General features: G+C 43.8%; 1 protein-coding gene across 1 annotated transcript in view; it reads left to right on the top strand.

The window, feature by feature from the left end:
• Nucleotides 1-2,403: 2,403 nt before the first annotated feature.
• Nucleotides 2,404-15,929, top strand: part of MTARC1 (mitochondrial amidoxime reducing component 1) — a 33,685-nt gene continuing 20,159 nt past the window's right edge. The window contains exons 1-2 of the mRNA XM_055334368.1: nucleotides 2,404-2,690; nucleotides 6,076-6,249. Of these exons, the coding sequence (XP_055190343.1) occupies nucleotides 2,419-2,690; nucleotides 6,076-6,249 (446 nt within the window). The 5' untranslated portion in view covers nucleotides 2,404-2,418. The remainder of the gene's footprint in view (nucleotides 2,691-6,075; nucleotides 6,250-15,929) is intronic.

The raw sequence follows: 15,929 nt of genomic DNA, 5'->3' as shown, positions 1-15,929 counted from the left end.
CTTCCTTTCTGATTTGGATGCCTTTTATTTCATTTTCTCACCTCGTTGTTCTGGCTGGGACTTCCAGTACTCTGTTGAATAAAAATGGGGGGAGAGTGGACATCCTTTATTCCTGATCTTACATGAGCAATAGTCCCCAGTGAAGTCTTCCTAACGTTTTTACAAGTCTCAGAATACTTTTTTCTTTAAACAGTCTGGCACATCAAAGAGAAGCCTGAGACTGAAACCACCCTGCCCCTCGTGGCTGACCGTGTTGTGGGAAACATGGCCCGATCTGAAAGAGGCAGGGACTGAGGTCAGTGCGTGCAGGGTGGGTGGATGTTCTCTTCATTTTTTAAAATTTATTTTTTATGGGATCCCTGGGTGGCGCAGCGGTTTGGCGCCTGCCTTTGGCCCAGGGCGCGATCCTGGAGACCCGGGATCGAATCCCACGTCGGGCTCCCGGTGCATGGAGCCTGCTTCTCCCTCTGCCTGTGTCTCTGCCTCTCTCTCTCTCTCTGTGACTATCATAAATAAATAAAAATTTATAAAAACAATTATTTTTTTATTTATTTTTCAATTTATTTTTTTATAAATTTATATTTTATTGGTGTTCAATTTGCCAACATATAGAATAACACCCAGTGCTCATCCCATCAAGTGCACCCCTCAGTGCCTCTCACCCAGTCACCCCAATCCCCCACCCACCTCCCCTTCCACCACCCCAAGTTCGTTTCCCAGAGTTAGGAGTCTCTCATGTTCTGCCTCCCTCTCTGATATTTCCCACTCATTTTTTTCTCCTTTCCTCTTTATTGCCTTTTACTATTTTTTATATTCCCCAAATGAATGAGACCATATAATGTTTGTCCTTTTCCGATTATTTCACTCAGCATAATACCCTCCAGTTCCATCCACATCGAAGCAAATGGTGGGTATTTGTCGTTTTTAATGGCTGAGGAATATTCCATTGCATACATAGACCACAGCTTCTTTATCCATTCATCTTTCGATGGACACCGAGGCTCCTTCCACAGTTACCATACCTATTCTACTAAAGCTGTTCGGAAAGATAGAAAGAGATGGAATACTTTGCAACTCGTTCTATGAGGGCAGCATCACCTTAATTCCAAAACCAGACAAAGACCCCACCAAAAAGGAGAATTATAGGACAATGTTTTTTTTTTTAAAAAACATTAAAAAAACAAAACAAAAAGGAGAATTATAGACCAATATCCCTGATGAGCATGGATGCAAAAATTCTCAACGAGATACTAGCCAATAGGATAGAACAATACATTAAGAAGATTATTCACCATGACCAAGTGGGATTTTTTTTTTTTAAGATTTTTATTTATTTATGCATGAGAGACAGAGAGAGAGAGAGGCAGAGACACAGGCAGAAGGAGAAGCAGGCTCCATGCAGGGAGCCCGATGTGGGACTCGATCCCGGGTCTCCAGGATCCCGCCCTGAGCTGAAGGCTGAAGGGTGCTAGACCGCTGCGCCCCCCAGGGCTGCCCTGGACGTCCCCTTCTGCCCCGAGGCCTCAGGACCCGAGGCCGGCGCCCGCCTTCCAAACCCCGGGAGAGCGCGCCCGCCCGAGCCCTGCAGGGGGCGCCTTCCGCCGCCCCGCGCGGCTCCGACCTGCGGCTGCGAGAGCCCGGGGGCAGCCTGGGGGGGGGCGAGTGCGTCCCCCGACTCCTACTCCCGCAGCTCCCGGGCCCGCGGAGCAGGCGGGGGGGGGGGGGCGGCGGGGAGGGCGGCGCCCCCTTCTCCCCAAGGCAGGGCTCTCCCCGCTGCCGGATTTTTCTTTTCTTTTCTTTTCTTTTCTTTTCTTTTCTTTTCTTTTTCTTTTCTTTTCTTTTCTTTTCTTTCTTTTCTTTTCTTCTTTTCTTTTCTTTTCTCTTTTCTTTCTTTTCTTTTCTTCTTTCTTTTCTTTTCTTTTCTTTCTTTCTTTCTTTTCTTTTTTTCTTTCTTTTTTTAAAAAAAGATTTTATTTATTTATTCATGAGAGATACAGAGAAAGAGAAGCAGAGACCCAGGCGGAGGGAGCAGCAGGCCCCATGCAGGGAGCCCGATGTGGGGCTCGATCCCGGGTCTCCAGGATCAGGCCCTGGGCCCAAGGCAGGCCCCAAACCACTGAGCCACCCAGCTCTCTCTCCGCCGCCGGATTTCTAGTGGAGGAATCACGCTCTGTGCCCGCCGGGGCGGCATCCAGGTTTAATAAAACCCCACAAATGGGTAAGGAGAAGGGTCATTCGTGGTGACCTTGGGGAGGGGTGAGCCGGGGCCGCCGCTCGGGCGAAGGGCGGGATGCGGCGAGCGGCCGGGAAGGGGTCCGGGCTCCCGGCTCCGGGCTCCGGGCTCCGGGCCAAGGCCGCACCTCCCCGGGCCCGGCGGGCGGCGGCCGGGCGGCGGCGGAGAGCCCCGCGCGCTGGGCCATGGGCGCCGCCGGCTCGTGGGCCCCGCGCCGCCTCGGCCTCCCCGCGCCCTCCCGGCCCGCCTGGCTCGCGGGGGCGGCGCTCGGCCTGGCCGCCGCGGCGCTGGGGACGGTGGCCTGGCTCCGCGCGCGGTCCCGGCGGCGCGGGCGGCTGCGGCAGGTGGGCACCGTGGCGCAGCTCTGGATCTACCCGGTCAAGTCGTGCAAGGGCGTGCGCGTGAGCGCGGCGGAGTGCACGGCCCTGGGGCTGCGCTGCGGGCACCTGCGGGACAGGTAGGGCCGGGCTGCGCGGCGGGGGCCCGTCCTCCCCTTGCGGCGGGGCAAGGACAGCGAGGGCGGGGACCCCGGGGCCTCTGGGTCCCGACCCGGTGCGCGGAGACAGCCGCGCCTCCACCTGCGCCGCTGGCCGGGGACTTGCTCATCTCCGCCGGGCGGACGGGTTGCCTCCCCGCCCCCACACCTTCCCTAGTTTTAGGAATCGTCCCCGGACAACCGGGGCGGCGTGGGGCCGCGGAGCCCAGCCCCGGGGAGCGCGCGGAGGTGGGGCCCGGGACCGCACGGGCGGCAGGTGAGGCCGAGGCTCGTCGCGGCTGCACGAGCGCCGTGGCGCGCGCTGCCCGCGCCGGTTCCCGCCGGCGATCCTTGCAGGATGCGGGAACCGAGGCCCGCGCCCCCCAGCGGCGGAGCCGGGACCCCCGTGTTCTTCAGCACACCGGGCCTTTGTAAGAGTCGTGCTACTAAGGCCCGATCCGGAGAGTCTCGAGCTGCGTGGATTCTCGGGGTTCAGGGCAGGTTGCAGAGGCCCGAGCCAGCCGCGCTCTTCCCCGCTGGCTCTGGGGTCAGGCCAGCCCGGAGCCTCATTGTAAGGCTGCGCTTGAAGCTCTTTCCTCCCAGACCGGCCCTCCCAGCCCCTGCAGGGGGACACAGAACCAAGGGGGGTGACGGTGGGGGTGGGGGTGGGTGGGTGCCGTAGCTTCCCCCCTTGCCAGCCCCGCGGACAGAGGACAGTCCACAGCATTAGTGAAAGGTGAGCTATGCATCTTTGCTTCGGGAAGGAAGCCAAGAGTCCTGGATATTTCATGGTTTGCACAGGGTTCGCTAATTCCTAAAGATGAGAGTGTTTATTGAATTCGTTTTATAGGCCCCAGAGCCAAAGGGTGTTGTAATTTCACTCTATCGACTGGGAATATTGATTGAGCTCATGTAATAGTAAATAGCCATAAGAGCTGGCATTTATGGCAGACACTATATTCGTCAACCCCCTATCACCAGCTGGGATCGGGAGAGGCAAAGGCTCACTGGAGTCAGTGTGACAAGTGCCAGGGAGCACAGGGAAGGGGCACCCCAAAGCGTCTGGGGTGGTCAGGAGTGACGTCATAGCTTGAACTGAAAATTTAAAAATAATTATGAACTTTCCAGGCAAGTTAATTGGGAGAGGAATATTCTAGACAGAGATGGGTAAAGACCCTGGACTTGGATTAAGGTATGCGGGGGCGGGGGGGGGGTGGCGAGGGCACTCGTGGGGAATTACCAGAAAGAATTGAAACTGGCTGGATATGTGTACACCAGTGTTCTCTGGGTGAGCATTACTCACCCCCCGAAAGGTGGAACCCAGATGTCCATCCACAGCCGAATGGATAAACAGCACGTGGTATATACACATGATGGAATATTGTTGGCCACAGAAATGAACGAAGTTCTGATACACACTGCAGCATAGATAGATCTTGAAAGCATTATGTTAAATGAAATAAGCCAGACACAAAAGGACAAAGACATGATCCTAAATATAGGAAACTGCTATAGTAGGCATGTTCATAAAGACAAGAAGTGGGGTAGAGTTTACCAGGCCTCAGGGAGAGATGGGGGTGGGTGGGGAGTTATTGCTTCATGGGTCAAAGTTTTTATTTGGGGTGATGAAAAAGTTTTGGAAATAGAGAGTGGTGAGGGTTGCATAACACTGTGAAGGTTACTTAATGCGGCCGAATTGTCCACCTAAAATGGTTGAAAACATACTTAAAAAAAATATCCATTCTCTATTGGTGGACAGCTTGGGTTGTTTCCACTGTTTGGCGGTGGGAATAATGCTGCGGTGAACATCAGTGTACAAGTACCTGTGTGAGGCCTCTTTTCAAGCCTTTTGGATATACCAAAAGAGCTTGCCAGGCATTTTACGTTGTGTATATTTTACCACGATAAAAAGATTGAAGAGAAAAAGGTTGGCCTGCATGAGGGCGCAGGGATTGTGAAGGGCTGGGAGAGCAGCTGAGTTTTGAAGGGTCTTGCGTGCCTCGCTGGAGTTAGAGTTTCAGAACAAAGTTCTGAAAGCAGGAACCGCAGGGGGATTTTTCATGAGGGGGTAACGTGATTAGATGGGTGGTTTCGAAAGATTACTGTCAGGAAGCCAGCTGGCTCAGTGGGAGGAGCCTGCAACTCTTGATCTCAGGATTGCAAGTTGGACCCCCTCCCCTTGGGCACAGAGATTACTTACAAATAAAATATAAAAAAAAAAAAAAGAAAAGGATGATTCAATTGCCATCATTACCTGGAAGAATTAGCACCTGAAGAAGAATGTTCATGTGCTGGTACCAAAGATTTGGAGCAGGCCAGAGCTCAGTCTGGGTCCAGGATGAGGACCAATAAACGGACAGTTCAGGAAAGGGCTCCCACTAACCTTATTTTTCTAGTGTAGCTGCAACATCTCAACCATGATGACCTGCTGGAGGTGAGGCAAGGAAGCTCTTTAACACTTAACATATTTGCCAGCATTTTCTGTTGATGGATTCCCAAAGCACAAGCTCACTTCTCTAACTGTAATCATTTGATCCTGTGTGACTTGAAATGACTAAAATGTCAGTGTGTTTAGCTTCCTCAGTAGCTAAGAAGTAACCTATATGGATGACTCCCCACCTCCCACCCCTGAACACTTTACTATTGCTTTTATATGTCCATTTTATATGTCCATTTATCTTTTTTTGGGGGGGGGGGAGTACCTCTAGATGAGGACTATTGTGCCAGAAAAAATATTGTCCGTAGTGTAACGATAGACCTTTGAGCAAATTGCAGAGTTCGCTGTGCTGAATATTGAAACATTAATTTTTTTTAAAAGGTGAGGGTGGACGTGGCCAGGTGAAAGTGGCATGGGATGCCGCTCCACTGAACTCCATGCTCTGAGAGCAACAGAGCAACAATCGTGTTATTTCAATCTGCAGGGGCCATGTGTCTGCTGTATGCCAGGGCCTGTGCTTCCTCCTGCCCTTAAAGTCTTTCCAGGAAATAGTTTCTTGTCGTCTCTTTGGGGCATGTTTAATGAGAGTGGTCAGAATTTTTTGGGCACTTGGGATGAAAATATACTAACATCTTTGATTTCTTGCCATCAAGGAGCTCAAAATGTTCTGAAGATAATAAATATGTTGGATGCTTGAGTGGTTATGAAACCCTTTGAAATTAACTCACAGATTCACTCTTGCTGCTGAGTTGATGTTTAGGACGGACGGATTGACAGACAAGACAGATACACACACACATGCACACAGACTCACACACACTAGGCTTACAGGGAGCACATCAAAGAGGATAGTGCAGGACTGAAGCTCCCACAGGAGACTGGCGGCCTAGCATAGTGGGTCATGCGTATCTTGTGTTTTGAACTTGGCAGGTTTTGGCTTGTGATCAACAAGAAGGGGAACATGGTTACGGCTCGGCAGGAACCTCGCCTGGTCCTGATTTCCCTGACTTGTGAGGGTGATGTCCTGACCCTGGGTGCAGCCTACACGAAAGACCTGCTGTTGCCCATCAAGACACCCACCACGAATGCAGTGTACAAGTGCCGGTAAGGAAGGGATGGGTCTTACTCCTCGAACGAGTGTTTATCCACGCAGTTTTGAGGAAGGGTGAACTATGGAGGAATCCTGAGAAACGTTGTCAGTGATTAATCATTGATGGCATTTGTGGGGCAAAGTCCTCAACATCATGATGATGTAAAAGAAAGAGGAACAAGGAAGCAGCTTCAGAAATGTATATGAATGTGGGGTTGGGAGACGTAAAAGTCCTAGGTAGAAAACCATGGGAATAAAAGCATGTCTGCAAGAGAAAAATAACACACTCAAAGGATGAAGGACAAAAGTGAGGTGGGAGTGACAGTGGAGGATGTCCAGGAAGAGGTGAGGTTAGATCCATGTATTCCCATTGGACTTGCCCTAATTCACCTGGGAATACTGGGAACCTTCCAAAGATGAGTTGGGAAGCGAGTCGTAAATGTTTTTGTGAACTGTGATATTTAGTACTAATGAAAGGACATTCTGTAATAGAAAAGACAGATACAAAAAAACAAAAACAAAATAAAACAACAAAAAAAAGAAAAGACAGGTGCCACCAGGAGAGTGACCCGACTGGCACATGCCCAGGGGTCTGCTGGGTAGCGAGGGTGGAGATTTCAGCCAGGAAAGTGCATTGCTCAGAGGCTCTTTCCCTGTCATTAGAAGGAAGGAAACTTTAGTCTGGGAAAACTAGCTTTGCTTCTCAGAACTTTAGTTCAAGGAAACTTTAGTCTGGGAAAACTAACTTTGCTTCTCAGAACTCTTGTCTTCCCGAGGCGATTTTTTATTGCATTATGGGGAAATTAGAATTTGGTCTAATTATACTCTTGTCATCATTTCTGCGTTTTGAATTAAGATGTGTGGTGAACGCTGAATGTAGTCCATAAGTCTGTCATAGAAAATAGCATCACGTCAAAAAAATATAGATCCGAGTTAGCTGGAAAATGTCTAAAGACCCCAAAAAGTTTATAAGATACAATACCCATATAATTTCTGCAATATTTTATAGTTGCAGACATAATGTTCTTATTTTAATTTGATGTTTTTAAAATTATAAATGTATAATTTTATATACATAAAATTATAAATTATATATATTTTATATATATAAAATTATATATATAATTATATACATAATAATTATATATTTTTATATATAAAATTATAAATGTATATAATTATATACATAATATATATAATTATATATATAAAATATAAAATTATAAATGTAATATACATTCATAGTTGAAAAATTGGAAAATACGGGATCCCTGGGTGGCGCAGCGGTTTAGCGCCTGCCTTTGGCCCGGGGCGTGATCCTGGAGACCCGGGATCGAGTCCCACGTCGGGCTCCCGGTGCATGGAGCCTGCTTCTCCCTCTGCCTGTGTCTCTGCCTCTCTCTATCTCTCTCTCTCACTGTGTGCCTATCATAAATAAATAAAAAAAAATTGGAAAATACTAAAAAAAAAGGAGTAAACAAAAACCTATGAGATAACAATAAGTAATATTCTGATGTTTTCCTTGTAGTTAATACCTTAAAAGAAGTAATATAAAAATCAGAGTCTTGAATACTGTCATATACTCTATTTATTGAGTACTTTTTCATATTGTTAAAAATCTTCAAAAATAACAATTTTCATGTTGGCCTAATAGTTCCTTCTGAGAGTGTGTCCTACAATGCATCTTAACATGTTCCCACAATTAAATATTTGGATTGTTTTCCATTTCTTTCCAGGTGTGAAGAAGACCATGACGAAAATCTTGGTGTAAATCTTTGTTCAGAATGCTTATTATTTCCTTAGGGAAAAATTTTTAGCAATGGTTTTGCTAGAAACAAGAAACTTTAGACTTCTGATATATGTTGCTAAATAGTTTTGCAGAATGTTATACCAACTCTATAGCCACCAGTATTTTATGGGTGGCTAATTGCATTCTGACCACTATGTTCAAAAACATTTGACCATTTTTATAGGAAAAAGATGACAATTTCTTGTTGCTTTAATTTGCATTTAATGTGTTGTCCGAGGCAAACTTTTTATTTTTACCATTTTTTAAGTACGCCCTACACCCAACATGGGGCTTGAACTCACGACCCTGAGATCAAGAGTTGCATGCTCTACCAGCTGAGCCAGCCAGGTGCCCTTGAGGCAAACTTTTTAATTTGTCTGTTGCAATTTGTATTATATGTTTGCTCAAATCCTGGTTTCTGTTTATTTGCCATGACTAGGTATCTACCCATACTTTCTTGTAGTTATTTTTTCCCATGTAATTATTAATTCATTTGAAATTATGTGAAAACTTTTTTCATGGTCCCATGCAGGCTCTTTGGTTCACTCTCAAAGACTAAACAAGAGCCTGTTTGGAAATTGCAAAATGAGAAGGTTTAGACACATTACGATAGTTCACAGATATGTCAAAAGAAAGAAAGTAAGAAAGAAGCCCATGCATAGGTGGTCAATTATTTATGACAAAGGAGCCAAGAATATAAAAAGGGGGAAAGGATGGTCTCTTCGATAGATGGCAGAGGCAAAACTGTCACCTGCAAAGAATGAAACTGGACCCCATCTTACACCATTCAGAAAAATCAATTCAAAATAGATTCAAAACTTAAACATAAAACCTGAAACCATAAAACTTCAAGACACCAAAAAACACAGGGGACAAGCTCCTTGACATCAGTCTTGGCAATGATATATATATATATATATTTTTGGATATGACACCAAAAGCAAAGGCAAAAAAAAAAAAAAAGCAAAAATAAATAAACGGGACCACACAAAACTAGAATGCTTGTGCACGGCAAAAGGAACCATCAACAAAATGAACAGGCAACCTACAGAATGGGAGAAATTATTTGCAAATCATATATCTGATGAGGGTTAATAACCAAAATATAAGAAGAACCCATACAATTAAATCTTAGAAGAAAAAAATCCAATTTAAAAATGAGCAGCAGAAAAAACAACAAAAAAATGAACAGCAGGACCAAATAGAAATAGACATCTTTCCATGGAAGACCTACAATGGCCAACAGGTACATGAAAAGGTGCTCAATGTCACTCATCATCCGGAAAATGCAAATCAAAACCACAATGAGATACCACCTTACATATGTCAGACTGGCTATTATCAAAAAGACAAACATTATATGGTCTCATTCATTTAGGGAATATAAAAAATAGTGAAAGGGAATAAAGGGGAAAGGAGAAAAAATGAGTGGGAAATATCAGAAAGGGAGACAGAACATGAAAGACTCCTAACTCTGGGAAATGAACTAGGGGTGGTGGAAGGGGAGGTGGGTGGGGGGTGGGGGTGACTGGGTGATGGGCACTGAGGTGGGCACTTGACGGGATGAGCACTGGGTGTTATTCTATATGTTGGCAAATTGAACACCAATAAAAAATAAATTTATATAAAAAAAAGAGAGATACCAAGTGTTAGGGAGGATGTGCATTCTGCACTGTTGGTGGGAATGTAAATTGGTGCAGCCACTATGGAAGACAGTATGAATTTTCCTTAAAAATTTAATAACAGAACTGCCATACAATCCATACGAAGTTGCTCAGAACACAGAAATGTGGGAAGAGAAAGGAAGAAGGCAGAGAACAAATTGTGCTAATTTATTTAATTTTTAATAAATTAAATAAAAAAAATTTATTTATTTATTTATTTGACAGAGAGCGCGAGTAGGGGGAGTGGCAGGCAGAGGGAGATGGAGAAGCAGGTTCCTTGCCAAGCCTGACTCAGGGCTCATTCCTAGGACCCTGAGATCATGAGCTGAGCTGAAGGCAGACTCTCAACCAGCTGAGCCACCCAGGTGCCCCCAAATTGTACTAAATTATTTTTATTTTTTATTTTTAAAGATTTTATTTATTTATTCGAGAGAGAGAGATAGTGACAGAAAGCAGGAGTGGGAAAGAGAGGGAGACGCAGACTCCTTGCTGAGCAGGGAACCCGACGTGGGGTTCAATCCAGGACCCTGGGTTCATAACCCAAGCCGAAGGCAGATGCTTAACTGACTGAGCCACCCAGGCACCCCAAATTTTGCTAATTTAAAGGCCTCATATTTATGAATCTTCTCTACTGAAGGCAGTTGGAAAAGACTGGAGAAGATAACTCCTACTCAAATATGAAAGCAGCAACACAGAAACCCCAAGGAACAGGAAAAGTCAATGAAACATGACATCACCAAGAGAGCAAAAGAACCTAGTAACCCATTTCAAAGACATAGGGGTGTGTGATTTGCCCAATTAAGCATTCAAATGCTGTTTTAAGGAAACTCCATAAGATACAAGAAAACATGGAGAGACAATTCAGTGAAAACAGGAAAATGATAAATGGACAAAGAAGTTAAAGAGATAGAAATGATTAAAAAAAAACCCAATAGAAATTCTACAGCTGAAGAATAAAACAAGTGAAATGAAAAATGAGTATTATCAACAGTAACATGGGTCAAGCCAAGGGAGGAATCTGTGGGGTTGAAGACCAGACCTTTGAAATGATCCACTCAGAGGAGAACAAATTAAGATGAATGAAAAAGAGTGAAAAAAGTCCATGTGCGCTACGGGTTACCATTAAAATAAACTATTGGTGAATTATTGGAGTTCCAGAAGAATAACAGTGGAAGTGGTAGAAAAGTTATTTAAAGAAGTAATGACTGGCAGCTGCCTAAATCTGGGGAGACCTTTGTATCCAAGTTCATGAAGCTTATAGGTCACTAAATAAACTCAAATGAAGCCCCTCCGAGACACTATAATAAAACCATCAAAAAATCAAAGAAAAAGAATCTTAAAAGCAGCAGGAGACGAGAAGCCTGTAACTTTCAAGGGAACCCCTGTAAAGCTGTCAGCCAACTTCTCAGTAGAAACCTTACAGGCTAGGAGAGAGTGGAATGATCAAGAATATTGCCATTCAAGAATATTCTCTCTGGCAAAGTTATCCTTTAGAAAACGAAGGACAGGGACGCCTGGGTGGCTCAGCGGTTGAGCATCTGCCTTCAGCCCAGGGCGTGATCCTGGAGTCCTGGGATCGAGTCCCACGTTGGGCTCCCTGCATGGAGCCTGCTCCTTCCTCTGCCTGTGTCTCTGCCTCTCTCTGTGTCTCTCATAAATAAATAAATAAAAATCTTAAAAAAAAATGAAGGACAGGTAAGGACTTTCTCAGACAAACACAAGCTGAGGGAGTTCACCACCGCTATATCTGCCTTACAAGAAATGCTAGAAGAAGTTCTTCAAGCTGAAAGGAAAAGATGCTAATTAGTAAAATGAAAGAATATGAAAATATACAACACACTGATAAAGGTAAACAGAGAATTGGGGCACCTGGCTGGCTCAGTCGGTAGAGCATGTGACTCTTGATCTTGGGTTTGCGAGTTTGAGCCCCTTATTGGGTGCAGGGATTAGTAAAAACAAAAAATGAAGTGAAAAAAAATGTAAACAGAGAATCAAATTCAGAATACTTTATTTTTATTTATTTATTTATTTATTTTAGAATACTTTAATACTGTAACATGTAGTGTGTTAATCACTTAGCTCTAGCATAATGGTTAAAGGATAAGAATATTAGAACTATAGCCACAATAATTTGTTAATAAATACGCAATATAAAAACAGGTGAACTATGACATCAGAAACATAAAGGGGAGTGGGAAGTAAAAGAGTAGGGTTTTTTTTTAAAGATTTATTTATTTATTTATTCATAGAGACAGAGAGAGAGAGAGAGAGAGAGAGAGAGAGAGAGAGAGAGGCAGAGGGAGAAGCAGGCAGAGAGAGAGAGAGAGAGAGAGAGAGAGAGAGGCAGAGGGAGAAGCAGGCATCATACAGAGAGCCTGACGTGGGACTTGATCCCAGGTCTCCAGGATCACGCCCTGGGCTGCAGGCAGTGCTAAACCGCTGCGCCACGGGGGCTGCCCGAGTAGGGTTTTTATATGGGATAAAAATTATCAGCATAAAATAGACTGCTATATCTTTAAGATGTTTTAATTAAACCATATGGTAACCACAAAGCCAAAAAACCTGCAGTAGAATCATAGAAGATAAAGGGAAGGGAATCAAAGCATTCCACTATGGAAACTCATCAATTTACCAAAGAAGATAGGAAAAGAGGGAGAAAGGAACAAGGGAATTGCAAAATAATAAGATGGTATTAATTTGCCCTTAGTTATCAATTTTTCATTTTCAGAGAAAGAGTGTGCTTCTATGCACCTGTGCACAAGAGCTGTTGAGGAGGGGCAGACGGAGAGGGAGAGAGAGAGAATCTTAAGCAGGCTTCATGCCCAGCCCAACATGTGGCTCGATCTCATGATCCTGAGATCATGACCTGAGCCAAAATCAAGAATCAGATGCTTGACTGACTGAGCCACCCAGGCTCCCCTAGTTATCAGTAATTTAAAGGAAATGAATTAAATTCTGCAATCATAGACACAGAGGCTAGATGGATAAATAAGATATATATATATATATATATATATATATATATATATATATATACTCTAAGAGACTCACGAGACTCACTTCAGTTTTAGGGACACACATAGGCTCTGGGTGAAGGGTTGAGAAAAGATACTCTACACACATGTAAACCAAAAGAGAGCAAGGGTTGCTATATTTAATCAAACAAGGTAGACTTTCAGCCAAAGACTATGAAGATCATTCTATAATGAAAAGGGATAAATTCATCAAGAATATATACCAATCGTAAATATATATATATATCCCCACCTTGGAGTTCCTAAATATAGTAAGCAAATAGTAACGGAAATGGACAATATAACAATAGTTGGGACTTCGATATATCCCACCTTCAGGGATGGATAGATCGTGCAGAGAGAAAATCGATAATGAAATGTTGGCCTTGAACCCCGCTTCACACCAAGTGGAACCTAACAGACATTGACTGAACATTCTCTCCAACAGCGACAGAATATACATTCTGCTCAAGCACACGAGGAACATTCTAGGTCACGAAACCAGTCAGCAAACCTGGGATTGAAATCATATCAAATAGTTTTACAACCACAATGATACGAAACCGGAAAACAAAATAGGGGGAAAGCTGCAAAGTCTACAAACATGCAGAAATTGAACAGTACACTTCGGAACAACCAGTGAATCAAAGGAGAAATCGAAAGGGAAACTTTAAAAAAATCTTGAAACAAACGAAAATGGAAACACAATTTACCAAAACCTATGGGATGCAGCAAAAGTGGTTCTCAGAGAGAAGCTTACAGTGATAAATGCCGACATTAAAAAAAAAAAATCTCAAATAAACAGCCTCATTTTATACTTCAAGGAGTTAGAACAAGAGCACATGAAAGCCTGAAGTTAACATAAGGAAGGAAATAACAAAGATCAGAGCAGAAATAAATGAAACAGAGGCCAGAACAATAATAGAAAAGATCAACAAAATGAAGAGCTGGCGTATTTATTTTCATTTTTTTTTAAAAAAAATTGAATATAGCTGCACACATAAGAGCTGGAGCTTTGAAAAGATAAAATCGACGAACTTTTACTTTTAGCTGGGTTAATTAAGAAAAAGGAGAGCAGACTCAAGAACGAAAGAGGAGACAGTAAAACTGATACCCCAGAAATACAAGGGATCATAAGAGAAGAAAGTGAACTTGAAATAACTGGGGGGAAGAAACAACGAAACTAGAGTGATGACTGCCACCTACTGAGCACATCCGGGACCTGAGAATTGGCACGATGCTAAGACACAGAGTAAGAAATATCTGCAAGGTCACTGGGCTAGTCCTCTGTGGAGACGGATGCAGGGTGAGTAGGTCTATCTGACTCTCTCCTTTTTCCCAAACTTCGGGCATTTGCACAACACAGCGTGCTTTATGCTGGGTCTCAGCCCACCTCAACTCTTACAGCTGACCCTTGAGTAACGAGTTGGAACTCTGTGGGTCCACTTACATGCGGATTTTTTTTCAATAAGTACAATGCAGTCCTGCAGATTTATTTCTTTTCTTTATGACTCTCTTAATAACATTTTTTTAATGGGACGCCTGGGTGGCCCACTGGTTGAGCGTCTGCCCCTGGCTTGGGTCGCGATCCTGGGGTCCCACATCAGGGTCCCCGCAGGGAGCCTGCTTCTCCCTCTGCCTGTTGTCTCTGCCTCGCTCTCTCTCTGTGTCTCTCATGAAAAAACAAATAAAATCCTAAAAAAAAATAAGGCTCTCTTTTCTTTAGCTTTATTGTAAGAATAGGGTAGATAATACAAATAACGTACAAGATATGTGTTCATCACCTATTTGTTATCCGTGAGGCTTTTGGTCAATAGTAGGCTATTAGTAGTTAAGTTTTGGGGGAGTCAACAGTTATCTGTGGGATTTCTACTGCATGGAGAGTCGACATCTCTAACCCCCACGTTGTTCAAGAGTCAACTGTATTAATGTATTTCTTCAAATTGATTCAGTGTCTTAAAAATACCTTAAAGGCATTTATTTTTATTTATTATTATTATTTTTATTTTTTTTACATTGGTTTTTAAGTTCAATTTGGCATTTATTTTTATTTTTTATTTTTGGGGGTATTATAAATTTTATTTTATTTTATTTTTTTATTTTTATAAATTTATTTTTTATTGGTGTTCAATTTGCCAACATATAGAATAACACCCAGTGCTCATCCTGTCAAGTGCCCTCCTCAGTGCCTGTCACCCAGTCACCCCCAGCCCCTGCCCTCCTCCCCTTCCACCACCCCTAGTTCGTTTCCCAGAGTTAGGAGTCTTTATGTTCTGTCTCCCTTTCTGATATTTCCCACTCATTTTTTCTCCTTTTGGCATTTATTTTTAAAAAGGAAACTCGGGGTGCCTGGGTGGCTTAGTCAGTTTAAGTGTCCGACGCTTGATGTCAGCTTGGGTCTTGATCTCAAGGTTGTGAGTCCAAACCCTGCACTGGGCTCTGTGCTGGGTGTAGAAGCTACTTAAAAGGAAACCTTACATGGGGATCTATACAATTTGCCGTGTGGAGAAGACAATTGAAATAGTAAATATGCTAAAGGGGCCCCTGGGTGGCTCAGCTGGTTAAGTGTCTGCCTTCAGCTCAGGTCATGATCCCACAGTTCTGGAACTGAGCCCCGTATTGGGCTCCCTGCTTCTCCCTCTACCCCTCCCCTGCTTGTGCTCTCTCTCTCTCTCAAATGGTTAAATAAAATCTTTAAAAAATAAAATCTTTAAAAAACAGAATGTTACCTAATTCTAGCTAGAAATATTGCCTGCAGAGGTGTCTGGACCCGAGGTCTGTTTTTTTTCTTTTTAAAAAGAGATTATTATGCTGTGTTGCTAGAAGTTAGAGCCTTACTAGCGTGAAACTGAACAGAAGCTTTCCTGTCGTCGGCACGTACCGCTCTTACCTTGAATACCCGCAATAGCAATGGTCCTACACTTGGGGAACACTTGCCTACACGGTTTCTTTCCTCTCTGCATCTATGAGACACACGCGACTCCTATGCAGTCCTGCGTATTGCGTGTCTGGGGCAGGGGAAGGCTTCAAATCCTATGTTTATTGCTAGCAATCAAATCAAATTAGATGATTATTGTTGTCTATAATGTTTTAGATTTTATAGAACATTTTCACATACTTTGCTGTATCTAGTTTCATTATCATCATACGGATAACGTATAGCTGGGCCCATTCAGATTTCTGGTTGCCGTCCAGCTGGGTGAACCAGATGTTGCAGCAATTGTGAG

The sequence above is a fragment of the Nyctereutes procyonoides genome, unplaced genomic scaffold (assembly GCF_905146905.1).
Source record: "Nyctereutes procyonoides isolate TBG_1078 unplaced genomic scaffold, NYPRO_anot_genome, whole genome shotgun sequence".
Taxonomy (NCBI): Eukaryota; Metazoa; Chordata; class Mammalia; order Carnivora; family Canidae; genus Nyctereutes; species Nyctereutes procyonoides.
This window is presented reverse-complemented; position numbering and strand designations above follow the sequence as displayed.